The 27,402-nt window shown below is 61.3% G+C and overlaps 1 protein-coding gene across 1 annotated transcript in view; it reads right to left on the bottom strand.

Moving 5' to 3' along the window:
- Positions 1-27,402, bottom strand: part of IGSF21 (immunoglobin superfamily member 21) — a 118,075-nt gene that overhangs the window by 24,325 nt on the left and 66,348 nt on the right. Inside the window, exon 5 of the mRNA XM_044445293.1 lies at positions 15,605-15,726. Coding sequence (XP_044301228.1) covers positions 15,605-15,726 — 122 coding nt within the window. The remainder of the gene's footprint in view (positions 1-15,604; positions 15,727-27,402) is intronic.

Here is a 27,402-nt window from a genome sequence, read left to right as displayed (position 1 = left end):
TAGCTGGGAGCACAAAGCATCTATTTCCTTAGATGGGGGTTGGAAATACCCCTGATGGGTCATCTGTCCATCCACTCAGAGACTTCACATTCCTCGTAGAGACTGCAGCCATAGCAGATTTAACGCACCCGTAAGTAGACACTTGCCAAAGAGGGAAGCCAGAAAACTGGGGACTGGACAGTTCGACATGTGCTCTGGGAAAACTCGCGGGAAGCGCTACTAAGGGTAAAATTGCCAAACAGGTCGAAGGACAAGTCCTGCTGGAGGAAAATCAGCATGGCTTTCAGTTTGCTAACTTTTAAACGAGCTTTTGGCCAAGAGGAGTCTCAATCAAACCTTTTATTGCCGCAATTGGCTACGAATGAGCCTTTACATTCCCAACAGAGATGCCCCGTAAAAGGTTCCAGCAGCGCTGCTCTTTGCCAAGAATCGGGCGGGCAGGCCCAACTCTTCTTCGGCACAGAAGACGCCCCGACGAAGTCGCAGCTGCGGAGAACATGCCAGCAAGGCACAACTTCCAGTGACGCTGCTGCTGGTCACTCTGCTTGAACTCTGGAAGTGGCCCTTCCTCGCGAGAGGCTCTCAAGGAAATCGAGCAGGCTCGGGACCGGAAATAGTGTACATTTCAAACTGCGATAGCAACAAGAAAGGAAACGGGCAGGGCAAGGCAAGGCCGTTCTGGGGACGCTGAGCTGGAAAACTTTCCGTCTGCTCGGTTTTGCCCTTTTTGGGAGACGTGGGGTGTTCCTACAGCTGCACCCCGGTGGGCGGTCCCACGCCCCGAGTTTGAGGGGTCGCCCTTGCTGATGTGAGCGGCCAGCTTGGCTGGACTGTGCTGGGCAGGCTTTGCTCCTTGCTCCCTGCTGGGCTGCCTCTCCTTTAAGTGGATTAAGCAGGGCAGGAGAGCATTTTTCCCTGGGAATTGAGTGCCATCGATTGACTGTCTGGTTAGTAGGCAGTATTCAGATAACCAGCACTGATGGCAGCGGGACGGAGCAGCGCTTCTTCTCCACCGTCGACGGGGCTTTGGGATCAATAAACTATTAATAAACTGCAGAAGGTTTTAAGGAGAGATCTGTGTAATGCAGCTTAGCAGCTGGAGTTTACCAACACTGACAGCTCCTCAGAAGGCTAAGTAATTGTGTTACTGCAAGGAGGAGGAAGGGCAGGGCGAGGCGGGAAGCTGCTCCGGGGCGGGAACGCCAAGGCACGGACCGCGGTTAGGGGCAAGGCCAGGTGGAGCTCCGTGGCCCAGTGAGGCGCCCACTCGGCGTTCCTGCAGCTCTTGCCGGGGCTGGGATCCCACGCGAAGGGTGGGAGCGAGAGGCCGGGGTGCGCATGGGCACAGGGCCGTGTTGCGCCACCACATCCGAGCGGCCCGCCTTTCGAGGGATGCGCACCTGTCTGACGCTGCCCCCGCAAGCCGCTGCAGCGGGCGGGCCCAAAGCAAACAGGGTGCTGAGCGAGAAGGTCTGGCCCCACAAAGCGAGCCACGGCCTTGGGCTTCCCCGAGCTCAGCAGGACTGCGCGCGCCACGAGCCATCAGCCGGAGGTGGCTCCTCAGCCGCGTCATGAGTTGTGGGGCGCTCAGGCCTCAGCCAGAGCGGGATTCCTGGCGAAGGCCTTGCTAGCGGCGGCCAGGTGTGCCGGACTGCAATCCCAGGCCCCCCAGTCCTCCCAAGGAGCTGACGGGCGGGGAAGGCAGGATGCCATCTTCACACGACGCAGTTACAGGACGGGCTTCGTCTGCGCGAGAGAGGGCAACGATCAGCCACCCAGATGGCGCTGGAAAGGGTCCGAGGGTCCCGCGTGCTGGCCCGTCGGAGCAGCCCTAATTGTCTGCGCAACAAAACACGGCGCGTTCCAGACACCCCTGGGGGCTATTTTGCATCGCCCCACCCAGCCATCGAATGCCGGGACCGGGAACTGTTCTGCTGAAACAGGGATGCGGAAACCCAGCAGATGTCGACCGAATGTTCTTCCTGCAGGAAGCGCAGCTTCTCCAGAGGGGGGACCGGCACTAAAGCCGGCAACTGCCCCCCATGCCAGGCAGTCAGCAGAAAGGGGCCTGGCCAGGTGGGGGGCCCAGGTACGCCGTTTGGCAGCCTGCGGTTCAAGCCCCGGATGAAGCAGCTGCAGCCGCTTCCCTTCGCAAAGCTCTGCCTCCTTCGGCAGGCTGCCCCTCTTTGCTGGAGCGCCAGTGGGGCGGGGGGGGGGTCCAGTGGGGCCACTCATGCGGGGATGAATGAGGTGCCCGCCCCTGCAGAAGCCAGCCGGCAGGCCCAGGGGGCTCGCAGGCGGCGGCGAGGGCCTTCCGTGACATCACAGGGGCTCGGCCAGTGGCGGGGCCGGCCCGGCACGCGGCTTTCCCCGGAAAGGGGGCCGCGGAGCACCCCTGCCTTCCTGGCGCGCGGCCTCCAACTTCAAACAGCTGGTGTTTATTCGCTGGCTGCTCCCGACTCCGTGGGATGCAAATCAGGCAGTGTGTCTGATTTAAATATGTTTGGTTGATCCAGGCATCTCTGAGCGTGGCCAATTAATCCGCCAGACTAACGGGGAGATGGGGAGCTCGCGAGGCAAGCGCGGCTGCCGGAATCAGAGCGTGGCACGCCGCAGTGCCGGGCGGGTTTATCGCTCCCTTTCGCGGGTGCGAACTCTCCCTCCAAAGCCTTCGCAAGCCCATTAATGACTTCCCCACCACCGCCACGTCCCCCCCCGCGCCCCCCCCGGCTCCTCTTGGTTTCCAAACTGCCGCAATCATAAAATCATTCTGTGGACGGAATGCGAGGCGAGCCGGGATCAATGGGAAGAGTCGCTTTTGGGAGAAGCGGAGCGCGGCTGCTCCACTCGACCCCCAGTGCGAGGAACGTGCCCGGCGCTGCCTCGTGGCGGCGGAGTGAGGAGAACGGGGTGGTCCACCGGCACGCGGATCGGATCCCTTGCTGCCTCCCCCGAACTATTCCGTGGACGCGCCCCCCTTTCCCTGGAAAACAATCGCAAGCCGCCCCGCTCTCGCAGGCGAAGGCACTCTGGATCGGCGATGACGCCTCCTTGCCGCTTGCACCGGTCTGATTAGCTGCACTGCTGCTCATTATCGATGCCTCGCTGCGGCAGGGCTGAGCCGCAGTGACCCCCTGGCCACCTGGGGCTGCCCCGCTCGGCTCTGCCCCTCGCATGCCCCCTCTGGGGCCGACCGCAGCTTAGCCTTGCAGATGGGGGGCATCTGAGGTGCCCAGAGCAGGGGCGGTGCCCGAAAGCGGCATCGACGCCTGAGCAGGGGCTCCCGGCCCGGCCCGGCCCGGCCCAGCCCAGCCCAGCCCCACTGCTCTGCCCCACGGGGCCCCCGGCTCTCCTGCTCTGCGCCGAGATACCACCTGTGGGCCCCCGCAAAATGACAGCCCTCCTTTAGCCGGCATGAAACGGCTCTCCTGCCTCTTTTCCCCAGGGCTCAACACCCCAGGGGCTCAGCCTCCCCCGCAGGACGAGGCCTCCGGGCCCGCTGCCACCCAGGCTGCCCTCTCCGGAGTCACACCGCCCTTTGCTGCCCCCGCCACCCATGCTGCCCCCACCTTCCCCATTCCCAGATCCACAGCCCAGCAACACCGAAAGCAAACCTGGCGCTGCCTCCCCACAACCACACGCCCCCCCTGCCCCCCCCCACGGCCCCAAAAAACTGCACGGGCTCAAAAACACGGAGGAAAGATAAATACGGCCGCCCGAGTCTGGCAGGCTGCCCAGAGCAGCTGTTTTTCTTCTGCTCCCGTTTTGTCAGAGAAGAGCCAAGCCCTGCTTATCTCGCGAGCACCGAGGGGGCTCGCGGGGCTCCTGCCGACCGGTGCGGGGGCTGCTTTTGTGGAGAGGAGCTGCGAGACGGGGGTGCTTAACGAGGGCCGGGCGCTTGCTACCAGCACCGCATGCCGAGGGAGGGGGGTGCTCCCCGGAGCCAGTCCCCCCCACGACGGGTTCTGTGTCCCAACCGCTCCTTGGGTAGCGGAGGAACATTTCCCTCCCTTGCCAAACAACCCAGAAGCTTGCTGCTTCGGGGTCTCCGGGCAGCTCAGTTTGGGGCCACAGCCTCTTGCCCCGGGCCTGGCCTGTTCCTGCACCCTGAGCCCAGCCAAGGAGCTACCCAGAGGCAGCGTGTGCCCACGAGCCTGCTCACCCCCCCCCCCGAGAATCCCCCAGGGGCCCAGCAGACTCGGGCGACCGGTCTGCACAGCCCTCCCCACCCCAGCCAGGCAGATCTCAACGTGGAGCCGGAAAGCACGCCCGGGGAATCGTGCACGGCGTGGCCGTTCTGTCACCGCTTGCTTCGAGCAACGCTTGCACCCGCCCAAATCGGGGAGGGATCGCAAACCGGAGCCGAAATCAGGCCCGTGACAAGTGCAGCGCCCTGGGAAGCCCCGGCAGCTTTCCCTCTTCCTGTCCCTGTCCAGCCTTAAGGAGTTTAAGAAATTCATCTCCGCTGATTTTTTAAGTCAGGATTTACCCAGGTCATAATTACGGCACTGAACATGCTGTCTGCGATTAAAGTTCGCACGTTTCCGAGCGTGCAAGGGTGATTCACAGCTCCCCGAACGCAACTGCCAACGTATCCATGTGAAAAAGGAAGGCATGGGCTGACATTTCCAAATGCGCTCCGTCTGTGCTCCGCAGACTGCCAGGCACCTTTCAGTCGATCATCTTTTCATTAGCACAATTAGCTTCTGCACAAATATGTTTGTACACATTTGAGGCCCTTTGGAATCGCACAAACTTGCACTCCCAAATCTGTGCAAACCCCACCCACAAATGCAAAATCCTCAAAAAATTTGTATTTTTATGTGCACGGGTGGGAACGTTGTTGTTTCTTTACAAAACGTGTTTCTGTGTGCCTAAATTTACACAAAATAATACTGGAACCGTTCGTTTGCAAAATCCACTCGGTTCAAGAAATGTTGGCCCGTTGTTAACTCCACAGCTCAGCTTCTTAAAGATCCAAATTCACTTGACTCCACTGTGGATTTTTCTGACATCACCAGAGCAAACCGGGCAGAAAGGGCCGTTCCGTGTGGATTTTGGCATGCTTCCCTCTCCTACGCTCCAAATCAGCCGACTCCCCGAAGAGCCCAGGTGAGGCCTGCTCTTCCAGAAGTAGTCCAGAGAGAATTAACCGTGCGAGGAACCGAACGCCCCCATTCCTCAGAGTGCGGGGGCAGCTCAAGATCCGCGTGGAGAGACGCACCGCTCAGAGCCAAGCCCTGGGAGAGGAAGCCAGGCACGGAGGGGGGACACCGCGAACGCTAATGCGCCAGGACCGCCTCCGGCAGCCGGGGGACACCCTCTGTGCTGCCTTCCCCGAGCCCCGCCACTGCCTCTCCGAAGAGCCAGGCCTTGGCCCCCCGCCCGCAAACCACGCAAAGCTGCCTTCGGGGATCCTGCCCGGGCCGGCTTCGGCTCATCCAGCGCTCTTCGGCGGCCGGGCCGGGGACGCCCCTGGGACTCGAGAAAAGCTGGTCCACGGCGGACCCCAAGGCTGGGCCCCCGAGCAGCTCAGGTCTGCGTGCGACCCGGGAAGAGCCAAACTAAGGCTGCGCTGGGGCGAGGAGCTCTCCGTCTCGGCCATCTGCGAGGCGGCCTTCTGGGCTGACAGTTCTGAGGGCAACGCAGCTTCACGCGGCTGCAGCCCACCCGGCGGAGTCAGCCTGCCGGGACGCGGGGCAGGAGAAAGGTGGGTCTCCCGGCTTCAGGCAGCCTGCACATCCCGCTCTCGTTTCAAGCCGGCTCCCCGGCCGTGTCCTGACGTTTCCTGACGCTGCTCGGAACTGGCACAACAGGCATGGCCGTCCCTAGGTGTCCAGGCTCGCCCTCCCTCACTTGCCGGCTGCCACGATCCAAAAGCAGAGACAGCGATGCGAGCGAAGCAGGTCAGGGCGCGAGAGGAGAGGAGAGCAGCTTCTGCAGACAAGCAGTGGGGAAAGCCTGTTGCCCAGGTAGCTGCTCTTCTCTGCGGGCACATCTGACTGGATGCAGAGCCCTGCCGTGGCACAGCGGTGCTGGAGCTGGGGCTGAGAGGCCCAGCTGAAAATCGGCCTGGAAGCGGCGGGTTTTGTGGACCTTGCTGGAAAGCCGGCCGAGGGGCAAGGGAAGGTGCGGGGCTGCCGCCCCCCTTCGTCCTCGGGCCGGGGGTGTTCCCTGTGCCAAGGGATCTCCGTGGCCCGAGGCAGCCAGGGGCTCTCGGTCTCCCTTGCGGAGCCGGCGGGTCTCTGAGCATCTTGGCAGGCCTGCGCCACGGGGAAGGGGGAACCGCCCGCAGTGGGGCCGCAAAGCTCGCCCGGGGGCTGCTCAGGGGAAGCGTGAGGGGGCAGCCTTCCTCCAGCCAGGACCGGGCTCCTCCCGTGCTCCCGGGACTGGTGGGTTGCGGCCCTGGGAGCCCCCCGCTCTGGCCCTCCAGTCTGGCCACAGACAAGCAACCTGCTGGCTGCCCAGAGAGCACGTTCCTAGTGGGAGGCTTTGAGCAGAGTTGATGCAGAAATAAACTTCACAGAAAACCCCACGGGGGTGTCCTTGCGACGGACGGGGACGCTATCCAAAAGCCCCCGCTCGGGGAGCGAAGGGCCCCGTGCAGGCCGTGCGGTGAAACGCAACTCGGCGTTGGTGTTGCGATCGTTGCCGTTGTCTTTAAGGCGACAACAGCAGGTTGCGCTACCACTGTGTTAAAAGGGGTGGGTGGGGGGTGGGGGGGGATGAAGGTGAATCTGAAAATAAGGCTTTGCTGCAAACAGACGCGGCACCGCGGTAATTCAGGCAATTTGTGCCAGCCCGGCTGACAATCACGGATGCTTTTAAGTGCTCAGCGCTGGGGCCGGCAAGAACGGTTCTGCCTGCAAATTGTGTTAGTTCTACAACACACGCGCGGCAGAGGGAGGGGGCCGGGCTGGGGGCAGCCGAGCCAAGTCCCTTCTGGAGCTGCTCCGGGCCCCACTGACAGCTTGGAGGGCTCGGAGCCGGAGGGGTGCCTTGAACGGAGACGTGCGCATGGCTCCTTCCTTCCCTGCCCGCCCCCCGGCAAAATTTTATTTGGGGTGGGGAGGAATCTGACAAGAAGCCAGTTCCACTCAAGTGAGACCGGATTTCAGGGTCAAGACGGGGGCCGCATCCCCCGGCTGTGCCGCTCTCCGGCTGAAAAGGCCAGAAGATGCTCCGGACACTCGGGCTCCGTCTCTGCACGCTCAGCGCAGGGCCCGGGTAGCTGACCCTCCAGCAGGGTGGCCCCGAGCTGCATTTCGCACAGGCGAGTCCTCTTGACTGAGTGAATGTATCCAATTTAATTGGTTCTCTAGGACCGGCATTTTCCGCCAGAGAAACGGCTGCACAGGCGTGGATCTCCGTGGATCCAGCCCACAAGGTTCTGAAGCAGGCGGGGGGTGTGGATTTTACAGGATTCCAGAACGCTGAAAAAGCCAAACGAGCTGGGAGGGGCCTCAGGATCGGCCCTGTCTTAATTGGACACGAGCGCGATGGAGGTTAGCACAAACGCACTTTTGCCAAAAGGAAGGGCACTCAGAGTCATTCCTGGGGGGCGGGGGGGGGGGGCCCGGACTCTCTCCGTGAGCTGCGATGAAACGAAGCCGCCCGGGGGGCCTGCGAGACACAAACACAACCGGCTGAATGAATGAAACCGGCAGCTCCTGAGGAAGGGCCCGTTTCCGCTTCCGTACTGCGGAGACCCCCGCCTGTTTGGGATCGTGGACGGGGTGTCTGCACCCCATTTCCAGGCAGACACGAAATGCACGGCCTGGAAGCACAGACACCGCAGCAGCTCCGCTGGCTCAGGCCGGCGCGGCCAACGTGGACGCTAATTGCTGGCTTGTAAAGCATTCTGGTTCTGAGCTGCCTCGGGGCTCGGACGCTGGCCTCTTTCCTCCTCTTTTCGGTAATTGGTGGCTTGGGACTCGCACAGGCAGCCTTCCTCTCTCCTCCTCTGTGCTCGGAAAGAGCGCAATGAAAGGGGAGGAAATTGCACCCCAGGGCATGAGCTGAGTGCCTGATGCGCAGAGCCAGGGAAGGGCAACGTGCGGGAGGGCCCCTGGGCCGAGAGGTGGGGCGGTCTGCGCCCGATTGTTGGGGGGTGGGTGCCGCAAGGAAGCACTCGGCCGCTGCCGGAGAGAGTAGCCCGGGCGACCCCCCAGCCCCCTGCATCAGCCGGAAGAGCAGGATTCCTCCAGGAGGGGACGGGACACAGAGGCCCGGCAGGCAGGGCGTGGCGCTTCCGTGGGCCCACCGGCTGCTGGGGTGGAAGCTCCACTGTGGGCCCCGGACCCCCTGGCAGCGGCCGCTGGCGCATCTGCACAGGGAAGCCCAGCGAGGTGTCCGAGGGTCCTCCTGACCTTGCCCACGATGTCTCCCCCACATATTTGGGACTGAGAGCAGCAGCGGGAGGCCCGGGCCGTGTCCCGGCCCCCAGAGCACGGAGATGGTGGCTGGGTCGGCACTCTGATCGGCTTCAGCCGCATTCTCAGCCACGGTCCTGAGACTCCCAGGGACGTCAGAGGGAGCCACTCGGGTGGTCTGGATCAGATCGACCAGCCGCAAGCCCGGCCGGCTCGGGCGCTCTCCGTGGCTGAGCTCCGGAGAATCTGCAGACCGTGTTCGGTGGCGCACCGCGCGGCTGAAAGGCACCTTGTCCTCCACGGATATTCTGGGTCGGCACGTGGCGACGTCTTTGCGATGGTGGGCAAGCGTCCAGATAATCTGCGGGCTCCCTGCTCGCTCACGTTCCCTGATGCATGCGCAGCGGGCTTTTTTGGAGTTGAACACCGAAGTTAGTTTCGAGGTCAAATTCAAAGCAAGGAAGTTCCAATACAATCCCCTCTGCGCATTCCCTTGCTGTGAGAAAAATGCACTTTATATAATATCGAGAGAACAAAGTCAATAAAGGGGAAAACAACGTTATTACAAGGAAAGGGGGAAGGGAGCACATTTCACTCTGCAACAGCAGGCAAAGAGTCTCAAGTCGGGGAACATGCCGTCAATTAGTAAAGCCCCAGAAATACTTGCAAAACAATAATTAGTCAAGTCAGAAAATTCCGCAACAATTAAACTGGCAGCTGAGCGGAACACGGGCGCCCTAGGAAATGACTTCAGGATTACGGGGAGCCGGCGGAGACGCGGTGATCCCTTTCGCCACGGATCGCTTCTGCCAGGGAGCATCACGCCGAAGCGTGTGCGAGCGCCCGTCTCCACGCACCTGCTTTAGACCTGCCAGCACCTGACAAAGCTAAACGTCATGGTGGGAGAAGCTTGTCGCTCCAGCAGGCCTTCGACCCAAAATTAGATTCTCCTGGCAACGAAATACGCACAGAACCTGCTCTCCAGACGGGGCCGATGGGAGAGGCGTCGCTGTGAGAAGAGCCCCGAAAAGGATCCTGCGGCGATAGGAAGATTTGGTTCGGTTTTCAGGCCTGAATACATGATCAGCAGCAGGTTCTTTAAAAATCCCCCCAAAACGCTCACAGAACCACAAGTCGAAAAAAGACACCAAGAAACGTGCACTGGTTTTGTTCAAAATGCACGATTTTCCTGTCCGAAAGACAAGCAGCAACAGGGTGCGTGGTGCCGTAAACCTGTTGCCTTTGAGCTTAATAGACTTTTGAAATATTTCTGACTCGACCGGGCACAGGTGGCTGAGGCGGGGCAGGGCCCAGCTTCTGCAGAGCTGGTCAAAACACTCGCTCAGTGGTCAAGGTGCGGTTTGTATTCCTCTGATGTATTTTAAATCGGAGGCCAGACTGGCTAGAAGTCCTTGATATTGTTTCCACTGATGGCATCTCAAAGGGCAGTAAAAAATCTCCCCTCGCCGCATACCCTCCGCTCCGCCGTTTGTGCAACTCTGCACTAATGCCTGCGATTTGTGCAAATTTGTGGAGTGGGAAATCCTCTGCAAATTTCCTCGTCTTCTGGAAAGGGAGGCACGGTCGGCCTGGTCCAGCCGAGTGCCGGCATCAGACTGAGCCGCTGGCCGTGCGGGGTAGATGGGATGAAATCCACAGACCCGAGTCGAGAAAATCCCTTGGATTTTCACCTGCTTATTGGATTCCTCTCGCATCGCCAGCTGAAAATGAAAACCGATCGGAAACGGCTCACGTCGCGCGGGGCTGTGTGACAAAACGGCAAGGCACGACTCGAAGCGAGGCCTTCGCAGATGCGCCAAATCTTTGCGCGCAGGCAGAGCCCCGCGCCGCTCTGGGCTTCCCGGAGAATGGCTGGCCAGCCACTTTCCGAGTCGATGCTTCACCCGTTCGCATGACAGCCGGGATCTCAGCCCTGGGAGGCGCCGAGCACTGGCAGGTTGGCGCTCTCAGGATAATACTCCAGTTTTACGGCCTCCCAGTGCTCGAAAAACAAGCAATGAAATATGTTCAGGCCAATTTTGAAGAAATAGGACCGAAAATGAGATGCCAATATCCCAGGCTTTCTGCTTAAATTAAGTTTCTCTTTAACATTTTTTTAATACACCAGTTTGGGTTTTATAAGCCTGGCCATAAAGCCAACGGCATAATTAGTAATAAAGCCAACACTGCCGTGAGTGATTCCCTGCCATGGGGAGGGAGGAGCGCGAGGGGGAGTTATTTATTTATTTTCGGCATGTGCCCGGATCCTGCTTTCCTGTTTTGCCTGGATTTATGTCCATCTGCCTCCCCTCCCCCCAGGTCCTGACACCCAGTGGTGCAGCAAACCTGGCTTCCCAGAAAGCGGCAACCTTTCAGTCGCCGGGGAAGCTAGAACCTGCACCCAACAGCGCTTGGCTTGTGCCGGGGACGGGCGACGGTGGACGAGGGAGCGGCAGGAGGACCCCAGCCCAACACGGGCGGAATCGCCCACTGCAGACACAGCAAGCTGACGGAAGCCCGGGTTCGGGGGGGGGAGGGCGCTCGGCAAAGAGAGGCGCTCTGTCCCAGCAACAGGCGAGCACAGCCCCCTTCCCCAAAGGAGCGCCTTCCAGATGTTTGGGACCGCCGCAGCCCCCTTCCCCGTCAGGCCAGCCTCGCAGCAGCTGGTCTCTTCTGGCAACATCGGATGCGTCTCCGGGATTCCCGGGGGGCTCCTAGAGTGCAGTCCAGCAGAACCTCCCCCCCCGACTCAGCGTTCGTTCACACTGCTGCCCAGAGAACTGTGGGAATCGGGGCAGGGAAAGGGGGCTTTCTGGGCACTCCCCCCGGCCCCCCGTGTGAGCATGGACCGCGCAGGCCTCTCTCCCGCACACGTCGCCTCCTCTTGCCCAAGGATCCGTGGGGGCACCTCGTTCATCGAAGAATGCCTTCAACCGCAAGCGCGCCTCTGAAAAACGCACGTTAGCACGCTGTAATCACGCGAGCAGAATGAGCACGGTTCCGGCACGGGGACCATCGACGCCTGCATTTGAGGGGCACATGCACCACATGCGATGCGGGGCTTTTCAAGGAGAAAGGGGGAGAGAGAGAGCGAGGCCTGCAAGCTGAGACAGACTGCCGAGCTTCAAGGCAGACGCTGGAGGAGACGGGCGAGTCCGATTCCTGCTGACTGGCACACCCCATCCAGGGCCCTCCTGATGCGGTGCACCACAGATCCCATCATCCCCAATTGGCATGGGCCATATGGGCTAGGGACCTGACCCCAACCAGCTTGGAAGCAGCCCCGTGCCGTGGTGCTGCCCCCCTCTGGGAAGCAAGGGGGGCGGGGCGTCTTGGCTTCCTCTGCCCGCCTGCATTTGTCCGGCCACTCTCCCCACTGTAAGCTCCTCCAGGCAGAGGCCTGTTTCACATTGCGCTGGCGCCACAGATGGAAAGGCATCCAGATTTCTGTCGGCCCGACCTGCAGGTTCCTCGGCAGGCCGGCTCTGTCCGAGTCGCCCGGATTCCCCGCTTGGCAGCCTGTCCCTTTCGCACGGGGAGGGGGGCGGGCGTCTTGGCAGTCTGTCTGCGTTCTGTCCGCACCCCTTCCCGTTAACTGATGCATGTCGGTGCCATTAGATGTCACTGCATTCACACAGCACAATCGGTGTGGACATGAAGCCGCGCGAGCAGAAAACAAACGGCAGTTTAAGAAGTCCAAGCCTGTCATGAGCCGCCGGCGGAATAATCGGTGGCTGACATCGCGGGACGCCCGGATGGAGCCGCCCGAGCAACGCTGCCGGAGACTGGCAGGCTCCGCGGCTTCTCTCCAGATCGAGCGGCCTGCAGGCACGGCTGTGCTGTCCCTGCAGCGGCACCGCCGGCCCCCGAAGCGCCACCTGGAGAGGCAGGGGGCGGGAACGGCTGCGGAGCGGCAGGGCCCCCCAGTGGGGCAGAGGGAGCTTCCCTGGGGGCGGCGTTCCCACACGCGAAAGGCCGCGTCCCGGCTCAGGAAGCGTGTCTGGGCTGCAGCCCCGGGCCAAGCTCATCCCTGAGCCAGCCCCGGGCCAAGCTCATCCCTGAGCCAGGCCGTGCTTGGAAGACGTGCCCGGCAGATCCAGACTCGCTCTGGAGCTGAGAAGCAGATCGGAAAAGCATAAAAAATGGAAGGTTCCCTGATTTTCCAAGACGCCACCCGGGATTTCACCCCTCCAGCCTGGCCGATACTTGGAGGGGAGCCTAGCCGGCCAGGGCCAGCCTAGGAAGTCCAGCTGGCCGGGAACCCGCTCTGAGTTGCATGACGGAAGCGATAAATGGCTGAGATGAGCACGCAGGAGTCTCTCCTCAGCTTTTCCCGTCTCCCGGCCAGACAGGCGGACGCACCAGCGTCAACTGCAGGCGCAGCGCGAGCTGGGTCCCGACGGGTCCGGGGGCCACTCTTGAGTGACCGGGCCCACGAGCAAGTCAACCACACGCCCAAGCCTGCAGTTGCAGCCCTGCGCCACCAGAGGGCGCCGGTCCGTTTCCCATGGGAGCCGCTGGGGAGCAGGGAGAGGGGGAGCTGCTCCGTGCATTGGGGGGGGTGGGGGGGTTTGGGAGGGGGCCGGGCGGCTGGCCCTCGGATGACGCGGGAGCCACGCCGCACGAGCCCGATGAATAGGGCGCTGATTAGGGAGCAGCGGGTGGGGTTTAAAAATAGGCGAGGTGGCGGAGAACGCTCGGGTCCCACACCGCCACGGCGCACGGGGGCTCGGGGAGCGAAAACCTCCCTCCCACGCGCACGCACACGGACAGCTCCCTGGGCCCCCACGGCACTGGCCCGGCCAGCCAGGGAGGGTGGCTTCCCAAGCAGCCACCCCCAGCGCCCTGGGACGGGGCGGGGAGACGCGAGAGGGGAGCCGCCTGCTTCCCGGAGAGGCTTGGGGCTTGGAATGGCCAGGCGGGGAGGGGGCAGCCGCCCGCAGCTGCGGAGAAGGGGCCCATCCCTTCCTAGATAGCGGAGCTCGCCCATCAAAGGGTTCCCACAACCTCAGGGCCACGGCGGTCCCCTCTGCGGCCCACAATCGAAGCCACGATACCTGCCGTGTGAGCCCATGCAGCACAACTCCCATCATCCCCACTGGTCGGGCGGGCTGGGAGGCTGAACGCCAGCGCCTCTGGGGGCTGCCGGCTGAGGATTCGTCCCTGCAGGAGTCCCACCCTTCACCAAAGAGCGGAGAGCAAGTTCAGCTCCGTTTGACCTGGACTGGGGCCTGGGCCAGTTTGCCCCTGCCCAGCTGGACGTGGGCAGTTCAGTTCAGTGCTTGCGACGCGGTTCGTGGACAACCCCCTCCGAATGGGGCCCCCTGACATTTCAAGGAGAGCAGCCCCGTCCGGATGCACGGGCCCGACGGGGCAAGCGGAGAAAGACGCATGGAAATGTGCACTTTTGGGCGGAAAGGGACCCCGGAAAAGCGTGTTCTGGAACGGACTTCAGTCAGGCCTCGGAGCTGGGATGCTCCGGCTTTGCTCATCCACGCACCCTGCCCTGCCCTGCCCTGGACGCCACCCCAGGCCCAGGCCACGAGGCAGCCACCCGAGGATGACGTGGCCGGCGTCGGTTCGGGGGCCCTGGGAGATGCCGCGCTCGCTTCCCGGCTGGCCCGCCCAAGCCGCGCTCCGCGCCTTCCCACAACGAGGCAGGCTGATGTTTTGACAGCTGGGGCGACGGGACTTCCTCCTGCTGGAAATGCATTAATTTGTAAATATCTTCATTTATATGTAAATGTGGGTTTCTTATCCCCAAAGTCTCCCTGGCCAATCAGGACGCGGCAGGAGCTGCTTTCGCATCAAACTTTGCTTGCTTTTATGTAACGTTTCGGCTTGTTGGGCTGGCACCTCCGTCCCCCTCCGGTCTCCTTGTCCTTTGCACGCTCCCTCCCTCTCCCCGCCATTCATTCTCATTCCAAAGGCTTCCTTTCCTGCAGAATAATGGAATCTGCCCCAGCTCCTCTCCCTGGGCCCTGCCAGGCCGTGCCTGAAATGCAATCACGGCAGTATCACCAAGTGTTTTGGCACCTTTGTCTCCGGGCGCAGCGGCCTCTCCCCTTTTGGAGTGAGGAGGCGAGGAGTGGAGGAGCAAAATCCGGCGGCCGCTGCAGCTGACTCAGCCCTGCTGCCTGGTCCCCTGGTTCATTCTTTGGGACTCCGGGAGACCTGCCCGCCACAGGCGCCCTTCTAATGGCGGCTAGCTGCTGGCTCTGATGGCTCTGCGGGGTGAACACCATCGCCAGGCAAGGGCATCCGTTCCCCCCAGAGGCCTGCACCACATGGACCCGGCTGGGCTCACTGCACGCCGGAAGCATCAGCCCCCGGCCCCGCTCTGTGACCGGCCCACAAGGCGAGAAGAGCTTCAAGAAATGCATCGCTCCGGGCAAGGCTCCACCAAGGCAGTCCCCAAGACAAAGCCGTGCCTGAGCCACCGCTTCCAGATCCCGAACCTCCTTGCCTGTCTGTCTGCTTGCCGCCACTGCCCACGGCTCGCCCGGCTGTTCAGCAGCCCCCTTCAGCTCTGCTCATTCCTTACCAAGGGATCCAGCCAATCAGGGATCCTGTGCTGGGCAGGGGCAGCACCACTGAGTTACACGGGCAGAGAGACGCGGTTATTCGTGGGTGCCCCTAACTGGGCAGCAAGAGACTTCGGAGAAAGAACGAATACGGAGAAACACAGAAACATAGACACAGAGCGAGTCAGAAGGGGTCTCCCGGGCCATCTAGTCTGACCCCCGGCTCCAGCCGGCTCTGCTCATGACATGCCCACCACATGCGTGCCTAGCCTATGCTTGAACACCCGCACCGGTGGGGCCTCAACCCGCTCCCTTGAGCTTGGCTCTGTTGGAGCGCGTCCTGCCTTCCTCCAAAGGGAAGAACAGGTCTCTACACAGGTCTCTGTGTGACACCCCATCACATTCGCATACGTTCTCCAGGGTGACCCCCGGTCTGTCAGAGAGGAAAATAAGCAGGTATGATAGCAAGGCATGTGCTCTTCCACCCCCAAATTAACCCAAAGAGGGAACCTCTTCCAGATCTGGGGAAGCTTCCCATACTTTCACTCCGAGAAAGTGCAAGACCTTGACCAAGACGGCAAAGCGCTCTGTGCGGGCCTGAAAGCTTGCGCAGTTGGCAGAGCCCACATTTTCGTGGACTGGATCCGAGCTGAAAAGACACGTGAGTTTTCGGGCAAACCAACCGGCACCTCAGCGCACGGGGCTTACCGTACAGTCGACTGGTACACCAGGTCCTCCCGTTTGCGGTAATTCTCCATGTGCGACTGGTTGGTGGAGAACATGGCATCGAAGGTGAAAATCTTCTGCTTGATGGTCCCGCCGTCCGTCACCTGCCCAGGGAAATGCAAAAGAGGCCGAGTGAACCCAAGCGCACCTGCTCCCCAGAGGCACCGTCTCGCCCACCGCCTTCCCAGGAGGCTCGGTGGCACCGACGCAAGAGCAGTGAAATTGGCAAACGCACCAAAGGCTTAATGCATCTTAAATGACAAGTGCGTCATGCGCTTGAGGAGGGGTATGAAGTGCTGCTGCTGACGAGGTTCCCAAGCAAGGCTCGGAGGACTGGGCTTTGCTCCTGGGAAGGCCTGTGGGAGAAGATCCGTCCTGCGGCGGGGCCAAAACCCCCGAAGGGCGGCCACGGGCCGGATCTGGAGCCGCAGGCGGGTTCCCAGAGGGGGGCAGCGCCACGGCTCGGGGCTGTTTGCCAAGCCACCAGGCCCCAACCTCTGGCTCAGGAGAGAGCCTTCGAAAGAGCAGGGCCACGGGCGGGCCAGGCAGGGATCCTGCAAAAATTACGCCGCGCATCAACTCAGATCGAAATGAAACGGCACAGTGCGTGCTGCAGCATTTTGGACTGCCGCAGTGTGATTCCCCATTTTGCTCGGTTTGCTGCTAGCTAGAAGGAGATGCAGATATTTGGGCTCCTGGAGCCCAACGGGCGTGGGGAACGGGCCAGCAAGAGTGCTCGGACGCGCACCTTCCTCCAGGCATCAGCTCCCTGCGGTTCTGCAGTCGTTGCTGGTTTTTTAAGAAGACGACAGCGGCACACCGCAAACCATTTCAGACGGAGAGGCAGCCCTCCCCAACTTCGCAGGTTCCCAGAATTGTGCCGTTCCCCCCACAGGCTAAAGTGGGTGCTGTTCACACCGTACAGATTTTGATAAAGTTTTGCATTTTGAGGAAATCGGGCATTTTGGGAAAGGCCTGCATTTTGAGGAAGTTATGCGATTTGAGAAAATCGTGCATTTTAAGGCAGCTGTCGTGCACTTTTTAACAGCCTGCTGTTATCCTTACGGCCTCCCTCAGAAATGCTTCGCTGGAGGGTTCATGACGGGCCGAAAGAACCCCGGGGGCGAGTGGGGGCTGCAACCCAGGCCGCCCAGGGCCCCATCCAGCACCCGGCCGAGTGGCGTCCCCGCCAGGGGGCGGCTGCCGAAGCGCCACCGCCCGGCTTTCCCGGCCGAAGTCCGCCCCGTTCAGCAGTGACCCGGTGGAACGCCGCCCGAGGACGCGCCAACGCACGCGGGCGGCCTCTTCACGCAACGCCCCCGGCCCCGGCGAGGCGAGCGGCCCTCCTTTCCACACCCCCCCAGCCCTTCCTCCCCCAGCACTTGCCGCGTGCTTTCTTGCCGATGCGGCATGTTTAAAAATAAATTGGTACAAATGTTGTTCGAGAATAAAGAATTATCGAGGGGTGGCAGCCGCGGTCGGTGGGGGGCGGCTTCCTCTTCATCTGCGCGCATCTAAGAAACGCGAAAGAAGCCGAGCTGCTTTGATCCGCCAACTTCAGCCACTGCCATTCAAAGTCCTGCGGCGGGAGATGAACGCGGTTCTGCCGGGGGGCGGGGGGAGAAGACGGGGGGATTGGGCCGTGCCGCCGCGGAGCTCTGAAGATCAGGGCAGAGCGTTTAAAGTCTTCACGAGCCTCGGGGGGCAGAGCGGCCTCAGATCTCCCCCCGTTATTTATCTCGCGAACATACACACTCGGCAGAATTTCATCTTCCCACCCCATCGGTGCGCGCATCCCCGTGACTCGCACTCGCACACCCGGGGAGGGGGGCTGCTTAACCTTGCGATGGATTCGGAGGACACGGCCGGGCTGCGCGTGGCGGCGGGATTAAGGGCCGCCCTGTTCCGCTTCTCGGGGTGGCCTGGACCGCCACGCGCTGGAGCAGGGGGGTGCAGCGGGGCGAGAGCGACCTGACCGGACGGCCCTGTGCCCCCCATGTCGGCCAGGTGGCCCCGAGGGTCCTGCTGCCGTTCCACCCTGGAGGAGCACAGCGGCCCTGATCCGGGCCCTGATCCCGACCCCGATCCCCAAGCAGGGCTGGAGCCCAGAGGAGGCTGCAGGCCCGGGTCCGCTATCACTTCCTGGGCCTGCCGCAGCATCAAGAGGAAGGGCCAGCTGGGCCGGGACAGGCTGGTGGGCAGGCAGGGGGCGAGGGTGCCTGTCTCCGTCTTTATTTTAGCTACTGGATACTTTCCTGGCAGGGCGATCCGGGAGCAAGCCACAGAGGAGCCAGCCGGACCGAGGCAAGAACGGAAAGCCTGCCCGGGAGTGGCGATGGACACACAGTCCTGATCTGACCCCCAAACACTGCTCTGATAGCCCCCTGCTGCGGCCAGCCCGCTCCCACGCGGGTCCGGACAGCTCGCACTCTTCCGCCTCCAAGGTGCACCACAGTTTTTTTACAAAGCGGTGAGGAAATTTATGCAGAACACACTAATTTGCCCAAACTGGAAGCCAAACACTTTGCAATTTCAGCACGGCGGGCACAAATCCCCAGCTTCCCATTGATAGAAAGAGCATGGAACGATCTACACAGATCACATGGGTTTCCTGAACTCTGCTTTGTGGGGGGGGGGGATGCAAACCGTCACTTGGGATGTGCGCAAGCCCCACGGAACCAAGCATGGAAAGGCTTCATGTCCGGGGGAGAAGAAACCTGAGGCTTGTTTTCACAGGCCTCAGAATCTGTGCGCTTCCCCAGCAATGGCACCGGCATCTGGGGACCCCGGCTCTTTTCCTTTCGAAATCCTTCCATGCCCAGCAATATGGCGCACCTGTGTGCGGAGGGGGGAGGCGTTTGCCCCTTGCGGCTTCTGGGGAACATCCCGCATTTCCCCAGAGAGAGGCAGAGAGGGACAGGCAGGTGGGCAGAGCCCTCCCCGGCTGCGGCCACCACGTCCAAGCCTCAGCACGTCTCCGAGATAACACACAACGAGGCGCAGATCTGCTAATGAAATGATGCACCTGGAGGCAGTGTCAGAATGTCTCTTCCATGGGAAATGCGAAATCGCAGATGGTGCTAATAAACTCCAGAAGCAAACGTCTGGGGAATAAAGGAAGACGCGTGCAGGGAGGCGGTGCGGCCGACACGCGGCCAGAGAGGGGAGGAGGGGGACGGGGCCCTCACTGCCCCCTTTCCGTGGGGATCTGCGGGGGCCGCAGAGGGGTTGCAAGGCAGCGGGACAAGCCCCCGCCGCCAGGCTGGCAGGCTGCTCTAGAAATGCGCCAAGGAAAGAGGAAGGTCATCAGGCACGTACGGACGCGCCGCCACGGACCAAGGGCCCATTCGGAAAAGCGACAGGTTCTCGGCGAGCGCCAGGCAGACGCCTCGTGGCAGAAGCCGCCCTCCACCCCCTTTTGTCCTCAACATGCGGAGACGGCTCGCGTCGGGCGCATGAGGCTCCTTCACGCGCACACGCCCCGCGAGTCCTGAAAGGGGCTCGGAAGCGGGTGGCACAGCGGGAGGGCGGAGGAGAGGCTGGGAAAGGGTGCCTTGCGCGTCCGTGACCGCGTTCGGTTGTCTCAGCCGGCCCTGAAGGGCAGCTCGTTCCGACCTGCGGAGGTGTGACGCTTAGAACGCCTCGTGCTGGCTCTCAGCAACACGCCCGGCAGTCCTACAATCGTCGGGGGGTTTAAACAAGAGAGATCTTGGACAGGTACTGCCTCCTGGTTCAGTCAGGAATGCTGCATTGGCCGGTCAGCAGGTTAGTTCCATTTGGAAGGAGCAGGTTTCCTGTCCTCAGGAATTACCTGTCCACAGTTTATTTGGTATCTGCCTTTCTCTGGGAGGGCGGTGAGATGGGAAGCCACCCCTTCCAGGACTGGGTGCTCCTGCCAGTGCTTTTGCTCCTTAGCGCAGTGCAAAATCAGGTTCTCCCCAAGGGAAGCCATTCTGGCTTCGATTCTGACGTTTCAAGATGCAGACGTCGACTGCAGGGCGGTGCAACTCCAGTTAGCTGCGGCTAAAAGAAGCAAGGCTGTCTCAGTGAGTCCAAAATACAGGAGCTGTCGGAAGGATTCCCACTGGGCCAATACAATGAAATGGGCAGGCACCACAATTCCCATCATCCCCAGCTCGCATGGACAATGCTCCTAGTTTATAGCAGCTGTGGGCTACCACAGGTGGCTAGGTTGCGTCGGGTCAGAATCGCAGGGGCATCCGGTGATCTTTAGAATTCACCCTCCCAGGAGGGAGGCTGGCTGGGGCAGATGGGTGCTGCACTGCATCCCCATCTGGAGGATAGGGATGAAAAGAAATCCATTTCGGTTCCCTTTTGAGCAGAATTCGCTCAAATGCAAGTTGCAGGGAGCGTCAAGGGGGGATCGGAGGAGCCCGTCCGGGGCGGTTTGCTGATTCACCGCCTGGAGAGCCACACAAAGTCTTGTCCCCAAGGTGAGGCCTCCGTCGTGCGCAAACCCCGAAACGTGCGCATCCCCTCCCTGCGGAATCACATGCGTGTGAATGCATTTTTCCAGAGGACACATTTTCCTTGCCTCTGTTCCAAATGTACCCAGTCCATCCAACACACGAGGACCAGATCGCAAGCTTGGAAAGGTCCCGGCGTTCGCCTGGCAGTGCATCCGTGTCACCCGGGGGCTGGAAGGTGCGGCCTGGGCTAGTCCTGACCTAAGCAGAACGGGGATCAGCTTGGTCTATGCCTGCGACTGTGTCTCAGGCCCCTCGCCAGCTCTGCACTTTGCTTCGGAACCGCCGGGTCAGGCCAGATGTGGCGAAGGCTTTGCTCCATGATGCCCCAAAGGAGTGGCATTTGTACGGCATCTTCTGTCCTTATTCTCTACCCTGCTGTTCTTCCTCTCCCAAGGAAGGACGGCCTCGCCCAGGTCTCTTCTCTCCATCACCCTGTGGGGCCCAGGCTCACCCAGCGAGATCCTCGGCCAAGTGGGACCGGAACCGGACCCCCACGTCCCGGCCTGCGCTCAGCCACCGCACCACGCCTGGCGCCAGTTACACGCAAAGGGTGCGCTCGACGGGCCCGGAGCCGCCCGGGCAAAGCAGAGGCGGCCGGCGACCTTCCCCTTCTTCGCTCTCTGCTTCGCAGCCACGAGGAAAAGCAGAGCAATCGCCATTCCCGCAGCCAGGCCCTTTCAGAGAAAGCGTTTCGAAGCGCCATCCACTCTTCTCTTCCAACAAGAGGAGGAGAATCTTTCCAGTCGAGTCCTTCTGCGGAAACCAGGGGCTCCAGTCGCCTTATAATTCTTCCCCTCGCCTGGATCAGAGCCCAGAAGGCCGGAGTGGCGAGATCAAAGCCGCACGGCCCCCGTTTCCCCAAACCCCTTCGCCTGCACCCTCCCTGCTCCGAGAGCCGGGTTCTCACTGGCTCTTAAAATGCACCCCACGTTGAGTTTCCAAGCTGAAATTTCACTCTGCTTTTTATTTTATTTTATTTTACTACATGGGAACCAAAAAAAGGAGGAGGGGGAGAGAGTAGGGAGGGGAGCTGTCAGTAAACCTGTCTCCTCAAATTTATTTGCCTAAGCCGAGGTTTTATTACAAAGAAAATACACTCTCTCCCACACACAAGATAAAGAACCCCAGAGAGAATTATTCAGACCATAAATCTCTTGTGTTTTGAGAGACACACACTGGAAGTTTTCAAGGACGTGCCCAATTTCAGTGGAATTGCTGATGGTGGATTTATTACTATTATTGGTATTATTGGTCTTATTGTTACGATTCGAATCTCTTTGCTGAGCTCGGCACAGCAGGTGAGTGGTCTCCTTCATGCAACTGCTTTACCCACGCATGAAGCGGAGACAGTTTTCTGCAAAGTTATACCAAGAACAACAAAGGGTACGGGAGAAATTTGCTCACTTCTCATTGTGATGGTAACCTACCCGATTGTGCAGTTTCAATCCGGCGAGTGAAAGGAAACGCCTATCTCTTTCGAAAGCCACGCTTCTCTGGAAATGGACGTGGCGCTCGCCAGCCAAAATATGCATGCAAAGATGCATCTATTAGGGGAAATGGCATTAAAATGCATGAGATTAGGAAGCTGAGCATGTGTCTATCAGAGAGAATGCAGGCAGAAATGCCTCTACCGGGAGCAGTGTGCACTCGAATGCTTATGGATTCTCATGGAAATGTTTCCAAAAATAAAAATCTCAGTTTGCAGTAGAAACTGAAATCACGAGGGGAGAAATCTCTGAAGTTTGATAGGAACTGAGGATAAGGCTGTAAATCTGGGAAGTGCAGAACCCAAACTGAAAGAGTCATGTGCCCCTGATCTCAGCCATGGTGGAATCCAGCCAGGCAGGGCCTGGAATAGTGGTGGATTTCGGATGAGATTCACAGGAGAGGAGAGCAGGGCCAGAAGGGGCTGTGAAGGCCATCAGGCCCAGCCCCCTGCCACCCCAGGGCATCAATGTACACCTCTCGGGGAGGAGCTGGAGCAGGTGCTGGGGCACTGGGGCCAAAATTCTGCCCCTGGGAATTGCACCTGCCAAGGCTGGTCATCCGGGGCAGAGAAACATGGCACTCACATTTGCAGCAGGGTCCACCCGAATGCACCCTCCCATGGGTGAAAAAGTGAAGCTGACGCTCTAAAACGAAGCACGAGCTCAGGAGACCTCCAGCGATCCCAGCGGATCCTCCCGCTCGTGTTTGGGTGGCACATGGGACACACAAGCCCAATTTGCAAACAGGACCAGAGCTGGGGCACCTCTTCCGCTCCCGTCGCAATCCACAAGGACGGCGCATGGGCGAATGCGCCCCTGCAGGCCGCCCTCTTGCGGCCACCCCAGCCAACCTCGTGCTCGGATTCAGGCCGTGGGCAGCCCGTGTTCCATTGCTCGGGACGGAGGAATGCCTGCCCGTCGGATCCGAGCCGCTCCGCAGTGGGCATCCTCCGGGAATTCGGTGGATTGAGACAGAGCAGGGTCTGTCAGCTCCAATAGTTGTCAGCTCCTGGCACGGCGGCGCAACCGACACATGCTAGCAGTGAAACTGGCACGCCTGTCAGAAGGTATCGACATGGCGGGTGCAGAGGAGGAAGGAGCGTGCACACGGACTGGCTCTTTGTCGGCCAGGGCCGCGTGGCGAGACGCAACCTCGAAAACCCATTTCATGCAAGAGCAGCCGTTGGTCCCTCCTTGGCCAGCCCAACCCTGCAAATAAACGGACCCTTCCATGAGGTGCGAGACGCTCGCACGAGTGCTAACCATGCCCCGACTTCAGACACCAAGCGCTGCCTTCTGACCACAAGCCACCAGCACCGGGTGGCCTACCGGCGCCTAAGCAAGCCATCTGTGAGGTCACCCGGACTCCTCTCTCCAGTCCTCTTGGGCCCGGCCGTCCGCTCCATCCACACCAGGGGAAACCTCGTCGGCAAAGCACGGTGCAACGGAAAGGGGATTTCAGCCCATTGCCGAACAGGTGAGCACCTCTGAATTCGCGTGGCTGCTCTCAAAGAGGGAGGAGGGGCCGGTGGTGCCCACAGGGGACCTTTGCCCCGATCACCCAGGGGATCGGGGGCGAGCCGCCTGGGAGTAGTCGGGGGTGATTTGGTGGACAAGCACCGACGCTCGCGTTCCTGGCCAGCGCTGGGTCATGCGCACAAACTGCACGAGGAAAAATAAAACTCTCATCTCCCCCATCACTCTGGAAGAAATATCGACACGCCGCCGGGAGGGAGAGATCGAGCGAGAGAGGGCGGGAGGGAGGGAGAGTGAGGGAAGGCGGGCGGGCAGGCGGGCTCCTTGCATCTGCCTCTCCCTCGGATCGCAGCCGGGAGAAGCGCCTCACGAAGCAGAGGCGCTGCACGCCGCCCCCCTTGCACACACGCAGGGGCCGCCCCCGCCCCAGCTCCCCACCCTTCCCCGTGTTGGTACAAGGCCAATTACAGACTGGAAATAGCTGCAATAAACTTGAAATCCCACTTACGGCCCAATCCCGCCACCACTGCATGGACGTGGAACAGCAGCTGGGAAGCGAAAAACAACTCGGATGGTTTAAATTGTGTTCTGCGGATCTCATGGCCTCGGCCAAGGAACCGAGGGCAGCAGGCAGAAAACGGGCATTTGATTTGCGGGAGACGATCGCTGGTGTTCTTGGAATTATTACTGCGAGGAGTAGTGCCACTGAGATCATGAAAGAAGTTTCCCATTGGAGGACACGGGGAGCAAAATGGGGCCCAATTCCCGGGAGTCAAACGTTGGCAGCGATCCAGGCGGACAGAATAGGTGCAGGGGCCGTGGCTTGGCGGAGGAGTGCCGGCGCCGCCTTGGGCTCGTTCCTGGTGGCCGCAGCGAGCGGGCACGTCAAAAGGAGCGGGGGCTCTCCTCCTGGTCCCAAATTGCTCTGGGATCTGTGCCGGCCAGCCAAACCTTGACCTCGGCCCGGGGTGCCCGGAGAGCCTGCGCGGTCCCCTCTGCGAAGGAGCCGCGTGCGGGAAGGAGCGGCTCTCTGCCGCAGCCGAGGGCACCCCAAAACGCGTGGGTCGCACTAACCCCGCCTGGAGGCGAGCGGTGCCTGGACCGTGTGGCCAGGCTGGCCCTGCCCGGGAATGGCAACGGGCCTCGGGTGCCCCAGACTGTGAAATGCCGGTCTTCCAAGGGGGACGCAGCCCCATCCAAAACAGCATCACGGACATCGCAATTCGTTCTGTTGCTGCGCTAATTGGATTTCCAGCTTGTAAACATGTGTCTTTCTGGCCACGCAGCGTCTGTGAGTCTGCATTCGGTTCTCGGGCTTGTGCATTAAGCGAGCCTGAGCGCACGGACAAATCGGCACGTTCCTTTCCCATCCCTCGATTCGGGGCCTCCCAGGAGAGGAAGGGAGGAGGAAACATTCCCTGGTTCCCTCCTGGCCCAGGATCCAGGCCTCGTCTGGGTCGCTCTCCCCTCACGGTAGTACGAGGGAGAGGTTCTTTACCTCCCTGCTGACACTGGAGAGAGACTTGGCGCAGCCTGGGAACCCGTGCCGCATCCAGCTTTCCTCCCAGGGGAAGCTGCGGAAGAAGCGATCGGGTCGGTTGGGCTCCCACCTTTCTGCTCGCTTGCGGCCCGTGCCCCGGAGGGGAGGGCGCCTGCTGCCCAAAGCCCACGGCGCTGCCAGTTTCATGCCGGAAAAGTGCCTCTTTGCGCGCTTCCCGTCGTCCAGTGCGCCTGTGCACATGAGCATGGAGTGCAACCAGATGGGGGAACGGCGGCCCTCTCCAGAGCGGTCCCCGAGCGAGGGAGCTTGGCTGCTCCAGAAGAGGGGGGCGCGCCGAATTCTCGAGGGCCCCCCTCAAAGCTCACTGGAACACGTGCCGGAAAGGCCCACAAATGCCACCTTCTCCTCGCACAGGAAACCGTGTGCATTAAACATGCCTTGGTGCAAATCTATTCAGTGCGCACATTTCTCGTGACAGGTTAATGGCGGGGGGGTTGTCAAAAGTGGGGCTTTTCCCAGTGCACATGTTTAATGCACGCATTCCCAACCCTATTTTCCCTCTCCTGTGAGCCGCCTGGCAGCCTCGGAGGCGTGTGGCCCTCAGCAGAGTTCGTGTTCGGCTCTGCGCTCAGTCCCAAGCAGGAAGGAACTGGGCAAATCCAAGGAGTTCAGGAGAATATCATTTAAGGCACCCGTCCCCCTAAATCCATCCATGCACTTGGCCCGGGATGGGGTGACCCGCCACACCCTGCAAAGCCCCCCCCCCGTGGTTAGGCCCGGCTTAGGGAGCCCCCCTTCTGCAGGGTGGGGGTGACTCTCTGCAGACAAGCGATCGCCCGCCCAGCTGTGGGCCCGAGCTCACTTGTGCCTGTGGGAGACGAGGCAGCGCAACACTCCGGGACTTGGAGCCTGCGCGTGGGCGGGGGAGGAAATCATGAGGCCGGCCCTCCCGCCCATGCTGGCTGGGGCTCATGGGAGTTGTGGTGCAGCAGATGTGCACAGCGCCCACCCGGGAGGCCTGCCAACCGCCTGGCAGGCCTGATGCAGAGCGTGCGTTTCGGAGCGGCTCATCTCGGCCCGGGAGCTCATCCTGCAACCGCTCTGGTCTCCAGCTGCTGCCTGCACACCACACACCACCACCCGAGCGAGAGAGCGAGCGAGCAAGCGGGCCAGCATCCCTGGTCCCCAGCATGCGTCCTGGACCCCGAGGCAGCAGGCGGAGAAAGCCTGCGGGTCCAGGCCTCCCGCGGTCCCTGGACGCGGCTCGACAGCCTGGCCATCATTCCGCAGATTCCCAGCGGCCCTGCCCTCTGGCTCCCGGAGTTGCGGGGCTTCTGGCCTTCCAGGCCGGAGACGCCCGCAGCCCTCCTGCTGTGCCTTCCCAGCCCCCGGACACGGCGGTGGCATTCCGTCTTCCTAATGGACAATGGCGGCCGAGCCCCAGCAGGAATTCCAGCTTGTCGGAGTTGATCAGGAAGGCTCGGAGAGCGCAGGCATCTGCAGTGCATCAACCGCCGCTCGCCCTGCTGAGGGCCGCGTGCCTCTCTGTCCTTTGCGCAAGGAGCCGGCCGGCCGACAACTGTGGTGGGGGAGCGCGCATGCTGTTGATCAGCCCCACAATCCCCACTCCCTGCCTCACATGCGCACGCTGGAGGATCGGTCAGGGAGGCCAGGACATCATCGGAACGCGAGGACTGGGGAAGGGCCAAAGGGAGGAGAAGAGGAAAACGTGCCTTTTCCGAGCCCCCACCCCTGTTGCAAACGCGTCCACGGGCCTTGCCTTTCCTTTCTTTGAAAAACGTGTTCTTGTTTACATCTGGGCCTGCAGAGGGAACGAGTTCAGGGGCTGAGACAAACACGCGCACAGCTCCACCGCACGGTCTGTGCGCGCGGCCCATCAAAGCCTTCAAGCGTACGACCCGCAGCCCAGGCAAGAGTCCCGGCGGCGTCCTTGGGAGGACAGGCCTGTGAGCAGGTTCTGAACACTTGCCAAGAACATTTGCCGGCATGACAGGCGGATGGGAGCAGAAGGCCCCGGCTGGATCAGACCAGCCGTCCGTCCAGTCCGGCACTGCGTCCACGCAGGGGAGTCGTCCGATCCCCCCTGAAATCCAGCCCAGTGGCTGTCCGTGCATCTTGTGGCAGTGAATTCCGCAGCTCGGCTCCGCATGCCCTTGCCCCGATCCGTCCTGGGACTCCACCAGGCCCTGCGCTGATGAGGAAGTCCGGAAGATGACTCCCTCACCAGTTTTTCCTCACCACACGATTCTCTGCCCCTCGCTCGCCTTTCCTCTAAGCCCAGGCACTGCAACCTTTCCCGAGAGGCGAACTGTTCCAGTCCCTCGCCCTTCTTCCTTTTCCTAGTCCTCCAGTTCCCCTTTTTGGAAGCCAGGACCAGAGCCGCCCAGCACCAAGCGCCTTCCAGGGCAGCAGGTGACTTCTGCGGCCCGCCCCCATGCCGGGGCCCGGTCCGAGGTGCGAGGAAGGGGCGAAGACTGCCTGGCGACCTGGCGCACCGGTCGCGCTGGACAGGCGTCTCCGTGGCCTCCGCCCAGGCCTCTTCCAAGCGAGTCTGCAGCTCCGACAGAATCCGCCTGCCTTGCCGGCTCCCTTTAAGAAGCCTGGCAGGCGGCCTGCGGAGCACAAACTGCCTTCTGCCACGCCGGCTCTGCCAAAGCCCCCTTCCGGCGGCCTTCCCCCCACGGAGCTGAGCTGTGCAGCCGCTTCCTTTCCCGCCGTCACCATCTTGGCTCCGCGATGCCAAGCTCAGCACCTCGCCAAGAGCCGGACGGCTGCCCAGTTCACGCCGTATGAGCACGTCCGCAG

The sequence above is a fragment of the Varanus komodoensis genome, unplaced genomic scaffold (genome assembly GCF_004798865.1).
Source record: "Varanus komodoensis strain SLA01 unplaced genomic scaffold, ASM479886v1 scaffold48, whole genome shotgun sequence".
NCBI lineage: Eukaryota > Metazoa > Chordata > Lepidosauria > Squamata > Varanidae > Varanus > Varanus komodoensis.
Note: the sequence above shows the minus strand (reverse complement) of the source record. Positions and strands in the feature narration are given on the sequence as shown.